Below are 18000 nucleotides of genomic sequence, written 5' to 3'. Positions count from 1 at the left end.
TATTTAACCAAAAATTTATTCCCCTTTAAGTTCTACTCATTGGTCCCACCTCTGGACTCTAAAGCAATACAAAATAAGTTTTCTCTTTCCCTCCTGAACATGCAGCACCCATAACACACTACAACACATTAGATGTGCTCTGATGTCACAGGGAACAGCGACTGTGCCTCTGCTGTGGGTCCTCCATTCATCTAGTAGGGGGCACGGCAAACCACACCATGGGCTGCTCTGGACCAGGCCGTTTGTCATGGCCCTCAAGCTAAGAGTGCTTCTTACACCTTGAAGGGGTTGTTAAAAAAACAACAACAAACAATATGTGATAGAGACCTTGTGTAGCCCATAAAACCTAAAATACTCTCTGGCCCTTTATAGGAAAAGTTTGCCCACCCCTGGTCTAAAATGGAAAGTCAAAGTGGGGAATAAAGAACTCTTTCAATCTCAGGTCTGTTCCTGAATCACAGTCCTTGCCTCCCTGGACAAATCACGCTGCCACCCTGCATCTGCCTCATTTTCTACAATTCTTGACAATCTAGAGTTACAAAACACATCTTTTTTCAGATGAGAAAAAAGCTGCTGTGGCTGAGTACGACTCAATGGGACACTCAGTGGGAATTTGGGAACACCTTTGGGGTGGAAAGTGAAGAAAACTTGGGAGCTGTCCACATACAAAAGGGATTTTAGAAACTGGGAAGGCTAATTTCATAGACTCTAGAGACAAGAGACTAACTAGAAACTAATACTGCCATATGAAATGTTTGGAGAGTTCTTTGGAACAGACAGTTTTTGCTACAAAATAGTAACAAAAAGGTACCTGAAAGGAGCACACCCTTTTCTCCGACCACAGTGTGGAAACCCTGAGGGAAATTCCGGATGAAAGCAGCTGCGTTGGCTGCATCAGCCACTTTCTCTACCTGCTCAGCAGTCACCAGAGAGGGGTCATGTGCACCATAAGCGATGTTCTCAGCAATTGAGCAAGAAAACAAAATTGGTTCCTACAAATTGGAAATAAAACATATTTATCACAAACTCCAAAACAGACTTCAAACACGTCTAATAAATATAGTGGAGCTTAGTATCATTCTTACATCTAAGAAACTATTAAACGGCTCCCAAAGAACATACACCATTTTCTTGGTTCTAATTCCTCATTCTCCATTAATTCACTAAGCTGACTTTTAAAAAATTCATATTTTACCATGAACAGGATTGATTTCCTAATCTGTAGTTCCCACCACACTACAGAACACAAGATCCCATAGCAGGTACCCACACAGCACCTGGCGCACAGTAGGCACTTTGTAATGCCAGTTCCCTCCCTGAGGAATTGAGAGGCACTGGAAGACCCGAGCCCATCTGCATTTTCCACCTGCCTGCCTCCCACTAAGGACGAGGGGGAATCCATCTCTATCCATTACTTTCTTTTTTTTAAATTGCAGTCATAATAGTTTATAACGTTGTGAAATTTCAGTTGTACATTATTATTTGTCAGTCACCATATAAAAGTGCCCCTCTATCCCTTATGCCCACCCCCAGCTCCCTTCCCTGCTGGTAACCACTAATCTTTTCTCTTTATCCGTGTGTTAGTTTATCTTCCACATATGAGTGAAATCATATGGTGTCTGTCTTTCTCTGTCTGGCTTATTTCACTTAACGTGATACCCTCAAGCTCCAACCATGTTGTTGTGAATGGGACGATTTTGTCTTTTTTATGGCTGAGTAGTATTCCATTGTATATTTATACCACATCTTCTTTATCCAATCATCAGTCGATGGGCACTTGAGTTGCTTCCTTGTCTTGGCTTTTGTGAATAATGCTGCAATAAACATAGGGGTGCATAAGTCTCTTTGAATTGTTGATTTCAAGTTCTTTGGATAAATACCCAGTAGTGAGATAGCTGGCTCATATGGTATTTCAATTTGTACTTTTTTGAGGAATCTCCATACTGTTTTCCATAGTGGCTGCATCAGTCTGCATTCCCACCAGCAGTGTTTGAGGGTTCCCTGTCCTCCACATCCTCTCCAACATTTGCTATTTTTTGTCTTGGTGATTATAGCCATTCTAACAGGTGTAAGGTGACATCTTACTGTAGTTTTCATTTGTATTTCCTTGATGATTAGTGATGTTGAATATCTTTTCAAGTGTCTATTGGCCATCTGTATATCTTTGTTGGAAAAATGTCAATATCTTCTGACCATTTTTTGATTGGGTTGTTTTTGTTGTTGTTGAGTCATGTGAGTTCTTTATATATTTTGGAGATTAACCCCTTGTTGTATATATTATTTGCAAATATTTTCTCCCAGTTGGTGGGTTGTATTTTTGTTTTAATCCTGGTTTCCTTTGCCTTGCAGAAGCTCTTTAGTCTGATGAAATCCCATTTGTTCATTTTGCTTTTGTTTGCCTTGCCAGAGTAGACACGGTATTCAAAAAGATCCTTCTAAGACTGATGTCAAAGAGTGTACTGCCTATATTTTCTTCAAGGAGTTTTATGGTTTCAGGTCTTAACTTCAAGTCTTTTTTGTGAATGGTGAAAGATAATGGTCTACTTTCATTCTTTTGCATGTGGTTGTCCAGTTTTCCCAACACCACTTCTTGAAGAGACTTTCCTTTCTCCTTTGTATGTTCTTAGCTCCTCTGTTGAAGATTAGCTGTCCATAGATGTGTGGTTTTATTTCTGGGCTTTCAGTTCTGTTCCATTGATCTGTGTGTCTGTTTCTGTACCAGTACCATGCTGTTTTGATTACTATAGCTTTGTAGTATGTTTTGAAGTCAGGGATTGTGATGCCTTCCAGCTTTGTTCTTTTTCCTCAGGATTGCTTTAGCTATTCAGAGTCTTTTCTTGCCTCATAAGAATTTTAGGATTCTTTATTCTATTTCCATGAAGAATGTCACTGGGATTCTGATGGGATTGCACTGAATCTGCAGATTGCTTTAGGTACTGTGGACATTTTAATGATATTTATCCTTCTGATCCATGTGCATGGAGTATCCTTCCATTTCTTTATGTCATCATCAATTTCTTTCAATAATGTCTTAAAGTTTTCATTGTATAGCTCTTTCACCTCCTTGGTTAAATTTATTCCTAGATATTTTATTCTTTTTGTTGTGACTGTAAATGGCTTTGTATTCTTGACTTCTCTTTCTGTTAGTTTGTTATTAGAGTATAGAAATGCCACTGATTTTTCTAAGTTGATATTGTACTCTGCAACTTTGCTGTAGTTGCTGGTTATTTCTAATAGTTTTCTGATGGATTCTTTACGGTTTTCTATATATAAAATCATGTTGTCTGAAAACGGCAAGCATTTCACTTCTTCATTGCCTGTCTGGATTTCTTTTATTTCTTTTTCTTGCCTAATTGCTCTGGCCAAAACCTCCAGTACTATGTCGAATAGTAGAGGTGAAAGTGGGCACCCTTGTCTTGTTCCTGTTCTCAGAGGGATGGCTTTCTATTTTTCCCTGTTGAGTACGATGTTGGCTGTGGGTTTGTCATATATGGCCTTTATTATGTTGAGATACTTTCCTCCTATCCTCATTTTATTAAGAGTTTTTATAAAAAATGGGTGTTGGATCTTGTCAAATGCTTTCTCTGCATCTATGGAGATTATCATGTGGTTTTTATTCATCATTTTGTTAATGTGGTGTATCACACTGATTGATTTGCAGATGTTGACTCATCCCTGCATCCCTGGCATAAATCCCACCTAATCATGATGTGTGATCTTTTTAATGTATTGCAGTATTTGGTTTGCCAATATTTTGTTGGGGATTTTTGCATCTATGTTCATGAGCGATGTTAGCCTGTAATTTTTCTTCTTTGTTTTGTTCTTGTCTGGCTTTTGGATCACAGTGCGTTGGCCTTATAAAATGTGTTAGGAAGGGGGCCGGCCCGGTGGTGCAGTGGTTAAGTGCGCATGTTCTGCTTTGGTGGCCCGGGGTTCACTGGTTTGGATTCCGGGTGGGGACATGCCACCACTTGGCAAGCCATGATGTGGCAGGCATCCCACATATAAAGTAGAGGAAGATGGGCATGGATGTTAGCTCAGAGCCAGTCTTCCTCAGCAAAAAGAGGAGAATTGGCAGCAGATGTTAGCTCAGGGCTGATCTTCAAAAACAAAAAAAAGTGTTAGGAATTGTTCAGTCGTCTTCAACTTTTTGGAACAGTTTGAGAAGGACAGGTATTAAATCTTCTTTGAATGTTTGGTAGAATTCTCCAGAGAAGCCATCTGGTCCTGGACTTTTACTTTTTGGGAGGTTTTTGATTACTGTTTCAATCTCTTTACATTGATTGGTCTATTCAGATTCTCTATTCTTGATTCAGTTTTGGGAGGTTGTATGAGTCTAAGAATTTATCCATTTCTTTTGGATTGTCCAATTTGTGGGCATATAGTTTTTCATAGTATTCTCATTTAATCCTTTGTATTTCTGAGTATGCATTGTTAATTTCTCTTCCTTCATTTCTAATTTTATTTATGTGAGCTTTCTCTCTTTTTTCTTAGCAAGTCTGGCTAAGAGCTTGTCAATTTTGTTTATCTTCTCAAAGAACCACCTGTTTGTTTCACTTATCCTTTGTACTGTTTTTCTTAGTTTCAACTTCATTTATTTATGCTCTGATTTTTATTATTTCCCTCCTTCTGCTGACTTTGGGCTCTGTTTGTTCTTCTTTTTCTAATTCTGTTAGGTATAGTTTAAGACTGCTATTTGAGATTTTTCTTGTTTGTTAAGGTGGGCCTGTATTGCTATGAATTTCCCTCTTAGGGCAGCTTTTGCTGCATCCTATATGAGTTGTATTATGTATTTTCATTTTCATTTGTCTCCAGATATTTTTTTATTTCTCCTTTAATTTCTTCAATGATCCATTAGTTGTTCAGTAGCATGTTGTTTAGTCTCCACATATTTGTCACTTTCCCAGATTTTTTCTTGTAGTTGATTTCTAGTTTCATAGCATTATGGTCAGAAAAGGTGCTTGATATGATTTCAATCTTCTTAAATTTATTGAAGCTTGCCTTGTTTCCTAACATATGGTCTATCCTTGAGAATGTTCCATGTGCACTTGAGAAGAATGTGTATTCTGGTATTTTTGGATGGAGTGTTCTACGTATATCTATTAAGCCCATCTGGTCTAAGTTTTCCATTTAATGCCACTATTTCCTTGCTGACTTTCTGTCTGGATGATTTATCCATTGATGTAAGTGGAGTGTTAAGGTTCCCTACTATTATTGTGTTGTTGTTAATATCTCCTTTTAGGTTTGTTAATAGTTGCTTTATATATTTTGGTGCTCCTGTGTTAGGTATATATATATATTCATAAGTGTTATGTCCTCTTGGTGGAGTGTCCATTTTATCCTTATATGCTGCCTTTCTTTGTCTCTCACTGCCTTTTTTATCTTGAAGTCTGCTTTGTCTAATATAAGTATGGCATCACCTGCTTTGTTTTGTTTCCCATTAGCTTGGAGTATCCATCTTCCCTCCCTTCACTTGGAGCCTGTGCTTGTCTTTAGTGCTGAGATGTGTTTCCTGGAGGCAGTATAGTGTTGGGTCTTGTTTTTTTTTCTTTTTCTTTTTTTTAGGAAGATTAGCCCTAAGCTAACATCTGCTGCTAATCCTCCTCTTTTTGCTGAGGAAGATTGGCCCTGAGCTAACATCTATGCCCATATTCCTCTACTTTATATGTGGGATGCCACCTGAGCATGGCTTGACAAGCAGTGTGTGGGTCCGCACCTGGAATCTGAACCGGTGAACCCCGGGCCGCCAAAGCAGAATGTGAAAACTTAACTGCTGCGCCACTGGGCTGGCCCCAGATCTTGTTTTTTAATCCATCCCACCACTCTGTCTATTTTGATTGGAGAATTCAATCCATTTACATTTAGAGTGATTATTGATGTCTGAGGGCTTAATGCTGCCATTTTATCATTTGTTTTCCGGTTGTTCTGATTTCCTTTGTTTCTCGTCCCCTCTATTTTGAACTACCAATTCAGTTTAGTAGTTGTCAATGATAGTCTTCTCAATTTTCTCTTGATTTATCATTGTGTCTCTGTTCTGATTTAGTGGTTACCATGACATCCGTATAAAAAAATCTTGTAGGTGAGATAGTCTATTTTTTGATAGCTTCTTATTTCCTTAGTCTAAGCCAATTCCATCCCTTTCTTCTTCTCCTTCTAAGTTGTTGTTGTCACAAATTATTCCATCTTGTGTTGTGAGTTTGTGGTTCAAATGACGAAATTATATTTATTTTTAATGTTTTCCTTCCCTTTATCTTTAATTTTATAATTAAGTGTTTGCTAACCTGTTTTGTCTATCCATTACTTTTTGAAATAGACACAAACCAGATGCGAACATGATATCTGACAGAACCCTGTGAAATGGTCCTAAAAAGCAAATAAACTTCCAGCTTCTTTTCTCCATCCCTATATAATGTGCACCACTGATATCCTTACACTACCAAGCAACCCCCATCACTGCCCTGCTGGCCCCTCACCCAGTGGAATCTGGGAGAGAATTACGTCTGAGGGGAAGCTAATTAGAGGGAGAGGCTCAGAAATGAGGGGAGTTCAGGTTTGTCTGCTGTGCACATAGCCTGGTAATAAAAATATTAACAGCTGTGTCAAAATTTCCCTGCTCCAAATGGTCTTATTTTGAAAACAGCCTCATCAAAGTGACCATATTACATTGACATTCTGCCTTGAAATCTGCAACTTCTTTGCAAGGAGACTCTGGCTCCTGTCATAGTCTTTGCTTGCTTGTCCCTGAAACCTATTTTGTAAAACAGTAGACTGTGGCTGGTAATGACAATGGGAACCAGGGAAGAGTCATTACAAGCTAACAAGTTATATCATTTTCTCCCCGTCCTCTAGACTACCTGCATTACAAAGCGATGTCGGTCTCCAGCTTTTGATAAAAAGTCAATGCTTCACCTGGTTAAAGTGTTTAAGGTCTTCAGGAAACAGTACTATTTACACACCTAAACAACTCACCATGTGAGATTAGTTTAATACATCTAGAAAACTTCCATTCCTTCTCTTTTGAGAGGTTCAAGACCAAGAACAAAACAAATGACAAAAGCAATTTTAAAAGAAAGTGTAACACGGAAATGGAGCACTCTCCTCCTACCTGACTCACTGTCCCAATCTTGGATCTCAGCCAGACTGGATTTAGCTCACGGATATCATGGCCATCGAGACTGACAGTTCCTTGGAGAGAGGAAAGTAAAGAGGCACTGAGTGTCATGGGGCTGATGACTAATGTAAACAAAGAGAGGATCTGGTGGGAAGATCCTCCAGACTCAGTTTTTTAAAGAATAAAAGTATACTCAAAATCTCCAAACAGAATCTAAAACCAACACATTTCACAGAATTTCAGAGCTAAAAGGGACTTTCTGGACCATCAGTCCACTCTCCCTGCAGTGGTGAGCTAACCAGCCCTCTAGTTCACCCACGCAGCCCCTCTTCCCACAGGGGTTATGGAGAGCTTCCCTGGAGTGACTCAGGCTCCACAAGAAGATGCGCCTGTGCAAAGCTTTGGTCAGCAGAAAGTTAGGTGGGAGAGGGGCAAGCTGTGAGGTGTCCACTTGCTGGCACAAACCCCGGCAGAGTTGGCACAGTTCTGAAAATGGCACCCGTGACAGTGGCTGCCTAATTCAGCAGCTTCCTGATCATGTTAGCATCATTCTGCAGTGAAGTTCTGGGAAGTGTCCTGGAAGTTTAACCCTGCCAGTGATTTCTGAGGTCTTTTATTACTCATTAAAATATCCCTTCCTGCGTAAACTTAGGTGGAGGAGAATCTGTTACCTGTAACCAAGAATCTGATTGATAGTGTAGCAGAGCTTTTAAATGACCAGATATAACTGTGACCTTAGCTAACAGAATTAGTTCTACACACTGAGGGAACTCAGTAATGCTTGGTGACGATGACAAGTGACTAACATAAGAAATGCCATTTCTTCTCAATTAGCAGTGTGGAATTATACAAGCCAGTTGTACATTTTCATAAACTGGCAAAAACTTGAGGTCTTTGACTTAAAGGTGCAAGTGCCCTACAGGCTACACAGACAGGACTTGGTGTGTCATTTCTTTCCTCCTTGATGTATTCACTGTGATGAAGAAACTACAGACTCAATATTGGGACCTGATTTGCATCCCTCTCACTGGGATTTTTCTACACTCAGAATTTTCTAGCAAGTAGAGAGTGAACCAAGACAGTGACTCTGGAGTCAAACAGTATAGTAACACCCATTTTAACACAACTGGTTATTCCGTGGTTGAGGACCTGCAAGTCAAATAATTATCCAGCACATAACCAGCTCTTGTATTGTTTTAACCAAAAAGCAGAGGTACAAAGACCACAAGACATATTCTTTTTAAATTCATGATCTGATTTTTGCTAACAGTTGTTTTCTTTCTGAGAAACATCATTGTTTTCTCAATCCAAAATTAAATCAATACATATGGAATATCCACTCCAGGCTCTGATATAAACAAGGATATAAACTTTGTAACTATGTGTGGTGATGGATGTTAACGTGACATACTGTGGTGAACGTTTCTCAATATCTGCAAATATCGAATCATTATGTTGTATACCTGAAACTAAGATAATGTTATATTTAAATTATTTCTCAGTAAAAAAGATAAGGAGTTAAAAAAAGAGGTAAAATAATGTGTTCTTTGCTCTAAAAAAATTCTATAATCCAATTAAAAATAAAATAAAAAGCAAAATGAGAAAAATCCATTAAGAAAATCTCTCTTACCTCAAAATAGCTTCAGTGGAGCAGTCACACAGAAGTGAATCACTGACTGCCAAATTACCCGTTTGCACACTAACCCCCCGAGCAGTTCAGGGGCAGAAGCAGGCAGAGGCCTTCCAGGGAGCCCCACAGGGCCCTGCACCAGCTCAGTAGTGGGCACAGAGGGGGACTTACGCCACATGAGGCACCTTCTTGTAGCTGCTGAGCAGCCTCCTCCACCCCTTCCCAGGAGGGGGGCATCAGAAGGAAACACTGGCATGGTGAATGAATGGCAAAATGCAGGAAGTCATTCTGCACTTGAAGAGGTCAGACACGAAATATACAAAATGCCTGACGACAGGGCTTCCGGATGAGCCGGCATACCCCTAATGGCGACATCTCTGTTTAAGGGATTTCCTCACTGGGAACAAACCCTTGGGCATTCAGAACTCTCACATTACAAGGTCTTGGCCTAATAAGATCCTCTCCCAGGACACAGGAGTAAAAGGGCCGAGGAGAGCCCTCCCTACCTACCATGTGGTAAACCACTCACCAGAAATGGGGTCGTACAGCCTCAGCAGGAGGGAAATGACTGTTGATTTGCCAGAACCACTTGGGCCAACCAGCGCTGTGACGGACCCAGATGGGATAGAAAGGCTGAAATCCTGGAATATGGGTACCTCTGGGCGAGCCGGATAGATGAAGTGCACATTCTTAAACTCCAAAGAGCCCTGGAAGCTCTTCTCATTTAAAATGACCCCCTCTGAAACATGAAACAGAACACTAATTACTTAAGGCAAAGATCAAACTCCCAACCAAACTCAGTTCTCCTACTTGTCTGACCATAGATGATGGCCCCATCACAGCTGGTCCTGGAGCACAAGCTCTTTACTGGGCAAATCAGGAAGAGGCCTCCGCCTAAGGCTTACTGGGGCCTGCCCTGCCCCTACTACATACAAGGCACTGTACATAGGGGGTCTTGTTTGATTCTCGCAGCCCTGAGAGGTAGAAATGACTGTCCCAGTTTTACTGACAGGACACTGAGGCTCAGAGACAACAACCTGCCTGAGCTAATGAGCAGTGCAGGCAGCTTCCACCCTTGGAGTCGCTGGGCTTCCAACCCAACCACCTTCTCCCTGTGCCACTACCTCTGTACTTCCCTTGGTCCAGGATTTATCTTATCTACTCTAAATAAAGTCCCGAGAGAATGATGATAAACAGCTGGGTGTTGCACAACCACCACGGAGCTAGAGGGGGTCAGAGGTCTGTTCTGTCCTCATGTTACCTTGCTGCTGACTAGGGAGAAGCTACTCAATCTCCCTCAGTTGGGCTTACTTCCTCCAGCTTATCATACTGGAGAATACTGGGTGTTCACTTATTGACCTTAGTTGACCGACAAGTCCTAGGAGTCAGTGAGTGGCTGTAAGTAGTCACTGCTCTCAGCCACTTCTCCTGAGCCCACGTTCATTGGCCCAGGCCACACAGCTCCCAAGTACTGGCTTTCAGGGAAGCAGTTGATAAAGGAGACAGCTCTAGCTAATTAATACCAGCATCTCCCACCCTACCTCCAAAAGCGAAGAAACTTAGAGGCTTTCATATGTATGATCCCTCTTTCTTTCCTCCTGCCACCCCCACCCCATCCCTGCAAAACATCAAAATCACTATGGATGACAAATCTGGTGGACTGGCTAGGCCCTTCCTATTTGCACCCATGGACTGCATTCGCTTCCATCCTGTTGTCGATGGTAACAAATCACCTGTAGGGTGGTAAACAGTGGACAGCACACGGTGTAGTCAGCCTTGTAGACACTTCCAGGGCCAGCCTTGGGCCCTGCAGCAGCACGTGGAAGCTTCCTTCCTCTCTCACTGCCTGCCCTTCTGATGACCCTGTCCCTGCCATGTGGCAGGGACGACATTCTTGTCATGCTTGTCCTTCACAGGAAGGGCAGGGAGCTGGTCCAACTGTCCAAAGCCACATTTGTTTAATCCCAGCAAAGAAGAAAAAACCCATTTCACACCTACCATTAAAAGGAAGCTCAGGTTCTCTCTCAAGGAGCTCCCAAAGACGTCCCCCAGCACCCAATCCTTTCATCAGTTCCGAGTAGAAAGAGCTCAGACCTGAGGACCAGAAGCAAAGCCACAAACACATCCATCACCGGTACCAGGAAGCTGCTATCTGCTGCTCCCATCCCTCTGGGAACAGTAATAATAACTGGCTTTTAATATAAAATCTGTTATTTCCAAAAAAGGATTTGAGGCAGCCACCTGGGAACCCATATTCATAATTCCCTCTGTCTCATACCCTTGATTTCCTTCAGCTTCTCCTCGTCCAAATTCATTGCATTCTAATAAAGATTTAATGTTTGATCAGGGAATTTACAAACACATATAGTCATACTAATCAACCACTGAATTAAAATCACAGTGTTACAGAGAAAGTCAACCTAGTCAAAAACACGGCAATATAAATAAAATATAATGCCTATTCCATACTTTAAAGGAATATAAAATATCCCAATATTCATTTTAAATTCATATCCACAAAATCAAACCTCCCTTTCAGGCACTCAACAAATACAACTTTCATTATGCCAGAAACTGAAAAGGAATTTGGTAATGTTAAACATTCCAACAATCTCTTTTTAAAGTCACCTTTGAACTGTGATTTAACTTATGACTTAAAAAAAACTCTGGGGCCAGCCCCGTGGCCAAGTGGTTAAAGTTCTCTGTGCTCCACTTCGGTGGCCTGGGTTTGTGGGTTCGGATCCCTGGTGCAGACCTACTCCACTCACCAGCCATGCCATGGAGGCCTCCCACATACAAAGTAGAGGATGACTGGCACAGATGTTAGCTCAGGGCTAATCTTCCTCAAGCAAAAAGAGAGGAGGATTGGCAACAGATGTTAGCTCAGAACGAATCTTCCTCACACACACACAAAAAAACTCCAAGTACCCTGGATCATGTCAACTGCCAGAACACACACTTGTAACACTTTCATTCAGTAAGGAAGCTGAAAAAATGCAATTCAAATATTCTTTCTAAGAAATGTTTGTGCATATATTCATGGATATTTGTGTAAGATACAGTGGACTGAAACATTCAGATTGAATTAAAAATGCATTGGGCAGAAATAGACCCATATAAATATAGTCAACTGATCTTTGACAAAGGAGCAAAAACAACACAGTGGAGAAAGGACAGTCTTCTCAACAAATGGTGCTGGAAGAACTGGAGGGCCACACGCACAAAAAGGGATCTAGACACAGACCTTACACCCTTCTCAAAAATTAACTCAAAATTAATCATACACCTAAATGCAAAACACAAAACTATAAAACTCCTAGAAGATAACATAGGAGAAAACCTAAATGACCTTGGGTTCAGCAATGACTTTTTAGATATAATAACAAAAACATGATCCATGAGAGAAAAAATTTATGTTAGACTTCATTAAAATTAAAAACTTCTGCTCTGCAAAAGACACTGTCAAGAGAACGAGAAGACAAGGCACAGATTGGGAGAAAATATTTACAAAAGACATATATGATAAGGGACTAGTCTCTAAAATATACAAAAACCTCTTAAAACAACAATAAGAAAACATTTTGATTACAAAATGGGTAAAATATCTGAACACACACCTCACCAAGGGAGATATACAGATGGCAAATAGCATATGAAAAGATGCTCTGCACCAAATGTCATTAGGGAATTGCAAATTAAAACAACAAGATATCACTTCACACTTAGAACAATGAAAACCCAAAACTCTGAAAACACCAAATGTTGGCGAGGATGTGGAGCAACAGGAACCCTCATTCATTGCTGGTGGGAATGCAAAATGGTACAGCCACTTTGGAGGACAGTTTGGCAGTTTCTTACAAAACTAAACATACTCTTACCATATGATCCAGCAATCTTGCTCCTTTGTGTTTATCCAAAGGAGTTGAAAATATATGTTCAGACAAAAACCTGAATATGGATGTTTACAGCAGCTTTATTCATAATTTTCAAAACTTGGAAGCAACCAAAATGTCCTTCGGTAGGTGAATGGATAAATAAACTGGTACATCAGACAATGGAATACCAGCACCAAAAAGAAATGAGCTATCAAGCCATGAATTGACATGGAGGAACCTTAAATGCATATTACTAAATGGAAGAAACCAATTTGAAAGGTTAGCTACTGTATGATCCCCACTATATGACCTCCTGGAAAAGGCAAAACTATGGAGACAATAAAAAAGATCATGGGTTGCCAGGGGTTAGGGGCAGGGAGGAATGAATGGGCAGGGCACAGAGGACTTTTAGGCCAGTGAAACTCTTTGTATGACACTGTAATGGTGGATACATGTCATTATACATTTGTCTAAACCCACAGCACGTACAACACTAGAGTGAGACCTAATGTGGACTCTGGGTGATAACAGTGTATTAACGTAGGTTCATCGACTGTAACAAATGCACCACTGTGGTGGGGGATGTTGACATTGGGGGAGGCTGTGCTTGTGTAGGGGCATGGGGTATGTGGGAAATCTGTGCTTTCTGCTCAATTGTATTGTGAGCCTAAAATTTCTCTTAAAAAAAAAGTCCATTAATTTAAAAAAAGAAAGAAGTGAAGGGATGGGAAAGAACTGGAGGTAGTTCAACATAGTAAACCATTTAGACTCTGAAAAACAAAAACAAAATGGCCCTGGATAAACAAAATGTGATCTATTTATACAATGGAATATTATTCAGTGATAAAAAGGAATAAAGTACAGATTCATGCTACAATGTGGGTGAACTTTGAAAACATTATGCTAGACAAAGGAAGCCAAACATGCAAGGGCCATATGTTATATGGTTCCATTTATATGAAATATCTGGAATAAGTAAATACATAGAGACAGAAAGCAAGTTGTGGTTGCTAGGGGCTAAGGGAGGAAGGGTTAATGGGGACAGACTGCTTAATGATTACAGGGTTTTCTTTTGGGATAATGAAAATAAATAGAAGTGGTGGTTGCATAACACTGTAAATGTACTAAATACCACTGAATCGCTAACTTTAAAATGGTTAATTTTATGTTATGTGAATTTTACCTCAATAAAAAAGTAAATAAGAAAAAAGACATTGGGGTTCAACAGGAAGATGTAAGAGCATTCTCTGGTACAAAGTAAACAAGCATGCTTTTCTTCAAACAGCACTTCTGACTCTCTCTCAGCAGAGAATGTATGTAGAAATTGGGGTTTTTTCAGTATGCTGTTCTAAGCAGAAACCAACCTATAAAAATTCTTATTTATTTCATAAATAAAATAGGATTTCTTGCTTGCAGATTCATTACAGAATTACTTTAAACAGTGAGCTTCACAGCAGCATCTAAAATCCTACTCAACTTGTTGACATAAATTCCCAGAGCCTCAGGTACCCGCGGAGGTTGTAAATGTGGTGCTGTAAACTGTGGCAGTAACGGTCCCTACAGATCTACCCACACTGGTACTCCTCCCTCCATCACCAGACGGCAGGTATTGTAAAGACAGGTGGCTAGAGTTGTGCAAGAGCCTATGCGTAAGAAAGTCAAATTACCCCAAAATCTTGCACACAAAGCGTCAGCAGCACCTTCTCTAACCAGGGGACTAGAACTATGTTTCCAACCTATTTCTGTACAAGACACAGTTGTGAACTTGTCAGAAAAAAATGTAGGGCAGAGATAGCTTCTATCAGGTCAAGTAGTACGGAAAAAAGGGAGAGACAAGGGACTAAGAAAGATCAAGTCACAAGATTAGGGGAGGCCAGGGAGGAAAGCCGGCTGTGGTCAAGCATGGAATGTGAACAGAGGCCACGAAGTGAAGTGGCAGCAGGCAAATGCCCCTGAGGTGGGACAGAAGACTTAAAGGAACATGACCACGTGGGTGGAGGACCCAGAGCCCAGCAGGCTCAACCCAGGGGATAGAGAGAAAAGAGCAATACTGTCATCACGGGGTCCTTCTGAACTGACCTTCTCACTTCCCAAATCACTCAGTACCCCAAAATATCCTAATCAGGTTTGTCTTCAAGACCAGCCAGCAGAACTTCAGTGCTATTTTTAGGGGCTTCTGGAAATCTCAGTCCAGAAAATATCCTCCTTTGCCTGCAGATGTCTAAGGAAATGACTGTGCCTTTAACCAGTAGACACAAAACTCTGAAAATAAAAATCTTGGGTTGCGATGACACTCTGGGATCCCTGAGTTCCTCCATTCATCAGCCCTCAACCTGTTTATCTAACCTTTGCATCTCAGTTTTCAAAGGGAAGGAAAACAAAAAGCAGGAAATCATTTGCCCCTTGTTGGCTGGGCCACGGAAAGATACAGAAAAGAAAACTTCACACACTTCACACAGCCTTGCCTCCACGGACCCTGCTTCCCTTCACCCAGGAATGGACAATAAAAGCTGAACTCTGAGAGATTCTTGACAAAAGCAAGCAACTCTATTTCATGAACTTGATAATGAACACTTCTTGATTCTTCACTAGTTTTGAACATGGTTCACTTTGTACTAGGGACTTTCATTCCCCAGTGATCTGTCGATGATGGAACTCTCACCACCATGAGACTGTGGGTTTCCTGTATGCACCTGCTCAGCACCATCCTTCCTCTGCCCTGCCTCCGTTCTAGCACCCAAGTGAACAACTTGCCTTAACAGGCAGGCTGAAAAATACTGCTCCAGGATGACCCTGGGCTCAGCAAGCCACAAGAGGCCTGCAACAGTCCTCCTTCCCACCAAGAAACTGCTCACCCATGCAGGGGGATCACACTCATGCCTTCATCATCTTTTCTTTCAAAGTCAGGTTGGAATAACATTCTAGGAAATGTTTTTTTCAGTTGAAGTTAACTGATGAGAGGTGGAGTAATGGGAAAGTTAAGTTTTTATTTCAGAAATTATAAACTTATTTTTAATTTGTAACTCCCCAAGTCTATTTAAATTATATACCTCCAATGCTTACTCCAACCCAGAAAGCATACATCAGGAAGGAAGAGAGTTCACCCACTGTCATATGGGCACTGCCCATCAGCAGCCCTCCTTTGTACAGGACAGCAAGCACAATTAGGTTCCCTGAGAGTCCAGTCTGTCAAACAAAGAAAACACAGAAGTTAGGTGGGAACGAAAGACCCAAAATGCAAAATGCATTACCAATGGCCTATAATTTCCTTTTTGCATTTAACTATCACAGCAAGATTTTTCCAAAATATTAAGTTTTAATCTGAATTTCAAATAAAAAATACTTTTGAAATAGTGCAATATTGGAGGAAATAATCTCATCAACACGAAAACCTAGAAGCTAAGTCACACATCAGATTCCTATTTTACTCAATCTACTCAGTTTGCAAAGGAGAAGAATAACATTAAGGATTCCTTCTCTAACTGGAGGAAACGAATACATCTCTGGTATATGTGTTTATATATTCTAATGTGATGCACTGAGCAAAGACTAGACTGAGAAGTTAAAGTCTTGTATCTCTGATCTGCCTTGACCTTTGTTAGGTGCATGGTCTCTGGTAAGTGCTGCCTTCTCTGGGCCTTTGTTTCCTTATCTGTTAAATCATGGCCATTATTATTATTATTACTATTATTATTTTGAAAGTGACAGTTCATTTAACTTCGGCAATAAACTGGCTTCCAGGGAGAAAGGAAAGCCTGTGTCAGTTACAAGGTGATTATGGAATTCATCATATGACTAACCCATTGGCTGAACCTATGGTCATCTGATATAATCCAAGAATATCTGGGATAACAGGCTCTTAGCCTCCCATTCAAGAGAAGTCAGGTTGTGTCTGTGCTACACTACAGATGACTTCTTTCTTTCCTAAATCTCCTCTTTCTATGAAAGGGAGTAAACATTTATCAAATGGTTTCTGATTTAAATTCAGTGTCCTGGAAGTTACACGGACTAATTTGCATGAATGGCTCAAGTCTCGGGAATTCCATTCTGTTGCTTTCCCTAATTGGAAGTACCAGAAAGGCCTCTGGCCTTGAAGACTTCCCTTTAGTGATTTGCATATTCTTGTCTGTACTTAGCATCTATGATTAGCCTACAGGCCATCATGAGAAGCCTGCAACTTCCCGAAGCTTCTTTATTTACTTATTTTTGGACATTTTATAATTTCTTTTTTCTTAAAAATACTTTGTAAATGATAACTAAAACCCATGTAAAACAAGCACCTATAGATATCCCAGTTTCAAAAATCAGGAAGTAAAAATTATTACCTAAACTCTGAGGTCACTGACATTGTTTTTGGAGAGAAGTCTGACAATCTCTGAATGCTTGCTGCCTTCCAGCCCCTTTCAGAGAAAAAATGTCTGTGGTTCCTATGCATTGGTGGCCATGTTTTAATTTTTTCTTTTTTTTAAAAAATTTTTATTCAATTCATTTAAACTAAAAAAATACACACACAATTTACCTATGGCCATTCAATAATCATGGCCATTACTGAATCACCTCTAAACCTCTTTCCAGTTTGAACATATTACAAATTTGCCCTCATTGTGGTTTTCTAATTCAGTGTCCTATTTGAGTTCATTGTGATCAATTTTTTTTATACTTCCTTCTTGAAATACACTGAGTATTCCAGTTAACCCTGAGTGGGTCTCACTCACCCCGCAGCAGAATGTCCTGGAGGGCCTGTTAAAACTCAGATTGCGGGCCCCACACCAAGGTCCCAGGTCAGCAGGTCTGGAGTACAGCTGAGAATCGGCCTGTCTAACCAGCTCCCAGGTGAAGCTGAGGCGAGTGGTCTGGAATCAGTGCCTGATCCCATACTGTTTTGATCTCACCACCCATTGCCTTTTCTTTAATTACATTTATTTGTTTCCACCTGGTTCACAAAAATATTTTACGGGAGGTAATTCCCAGTCTTGAAATAGAACAGAATTATTTCCTATTTATGGCAAGTGTCCCAGAATAAAAATCTCTCCCAATCATAACATTTACCCTTTTTACTCTTTCGAAAATGATCTACTTACTGCTCCAAAGAAGCCAGCCCGAGCAAATGCCTCTTTCCTTGCTAACTGCATCACATGGTCCACCTTGTTGGTGTACGTCTCTATTTCAGTCATTTCTTTCCCAAAAGCTCGAACAGTTCTTATATTTCCAATACGTTCTTCAGCTAGCTGGGAGAATAGTAAATACATTTCAGGGGGACAAAGGCCAAATTTCAAGACTTCTAAAGGCAAAATTAAAATGTGGTTCTCATTTTTAAGACACTATCAATGGAAAGGGGCTCGTGATACATGACTAAGTCAAAAACAGGTTAGAGAGTATGCCAA

At 40.5% G+C, this 18000-nt stretch overlaps 1 protein-coding gene and 1 long non-coding RNA gene across 4 annotated transcripts in view; one reads left to right on the top strand and one right to left on the bottom strand.

Annotated features, from left to right (window-relative positions):
* The window catches only part of LOC123280586 (uncharacterized), a 70471-nt gene that overhangs the window by 12438 nt on the left and 40033 nt on the right, over positions 1-18000 (top strand). The window lies entirely within an intron of this gene.
* ABCB10 (ATP binding cassette subfamily B member 10) overlaps positions 1-18000 on the bottom strand; it is a 39645-nt gene that overhangs the window by 6493 nt on the left and 15152 nt on the right. The window contains exons 5-10 of the mRNA XM_014860828.3: positions 17698-17844; positions 15667-15802; positions 10740-10835; positions 9271-9480; positions 7106-7185; positions 812-992 (exon numbers count right to left, since the gene is read on the bottom strand). Coding sequence (XP_014716314.3) covers positions 812-992; positions 7106-7185; positions 9271-9480; positions 10740-10835; positions 15667-15802; positions 17698-17844 — 850 coding nt within the window. The remainder of the gene's footprint in view (positions 1-811; positions 993-7105; positions 7186-9270; positions 9481-10739; positions 10836-15666; positions 15803-17697; positions 17845-18000) is intronic.

This window comes from Equus asinus, chromosome 2 (genome assembly GCF_041296235.1).
Source record: "Equus asinus isolate D_3611 breed Donkey chromosome 2, EquAss-T2T_v2, whole genome shotgun sequence".
Classification (NCBI taxonomy): Eukaryota; Metazoa; Chordata; class Mammalia; order Perissodactyla; family Equidae; genus Equus; species Equus asinus.
Note: the sequence above shows the minus strand (reverse complement) of the source record. Positions and strands in the feature narration are given on the sequence as shown.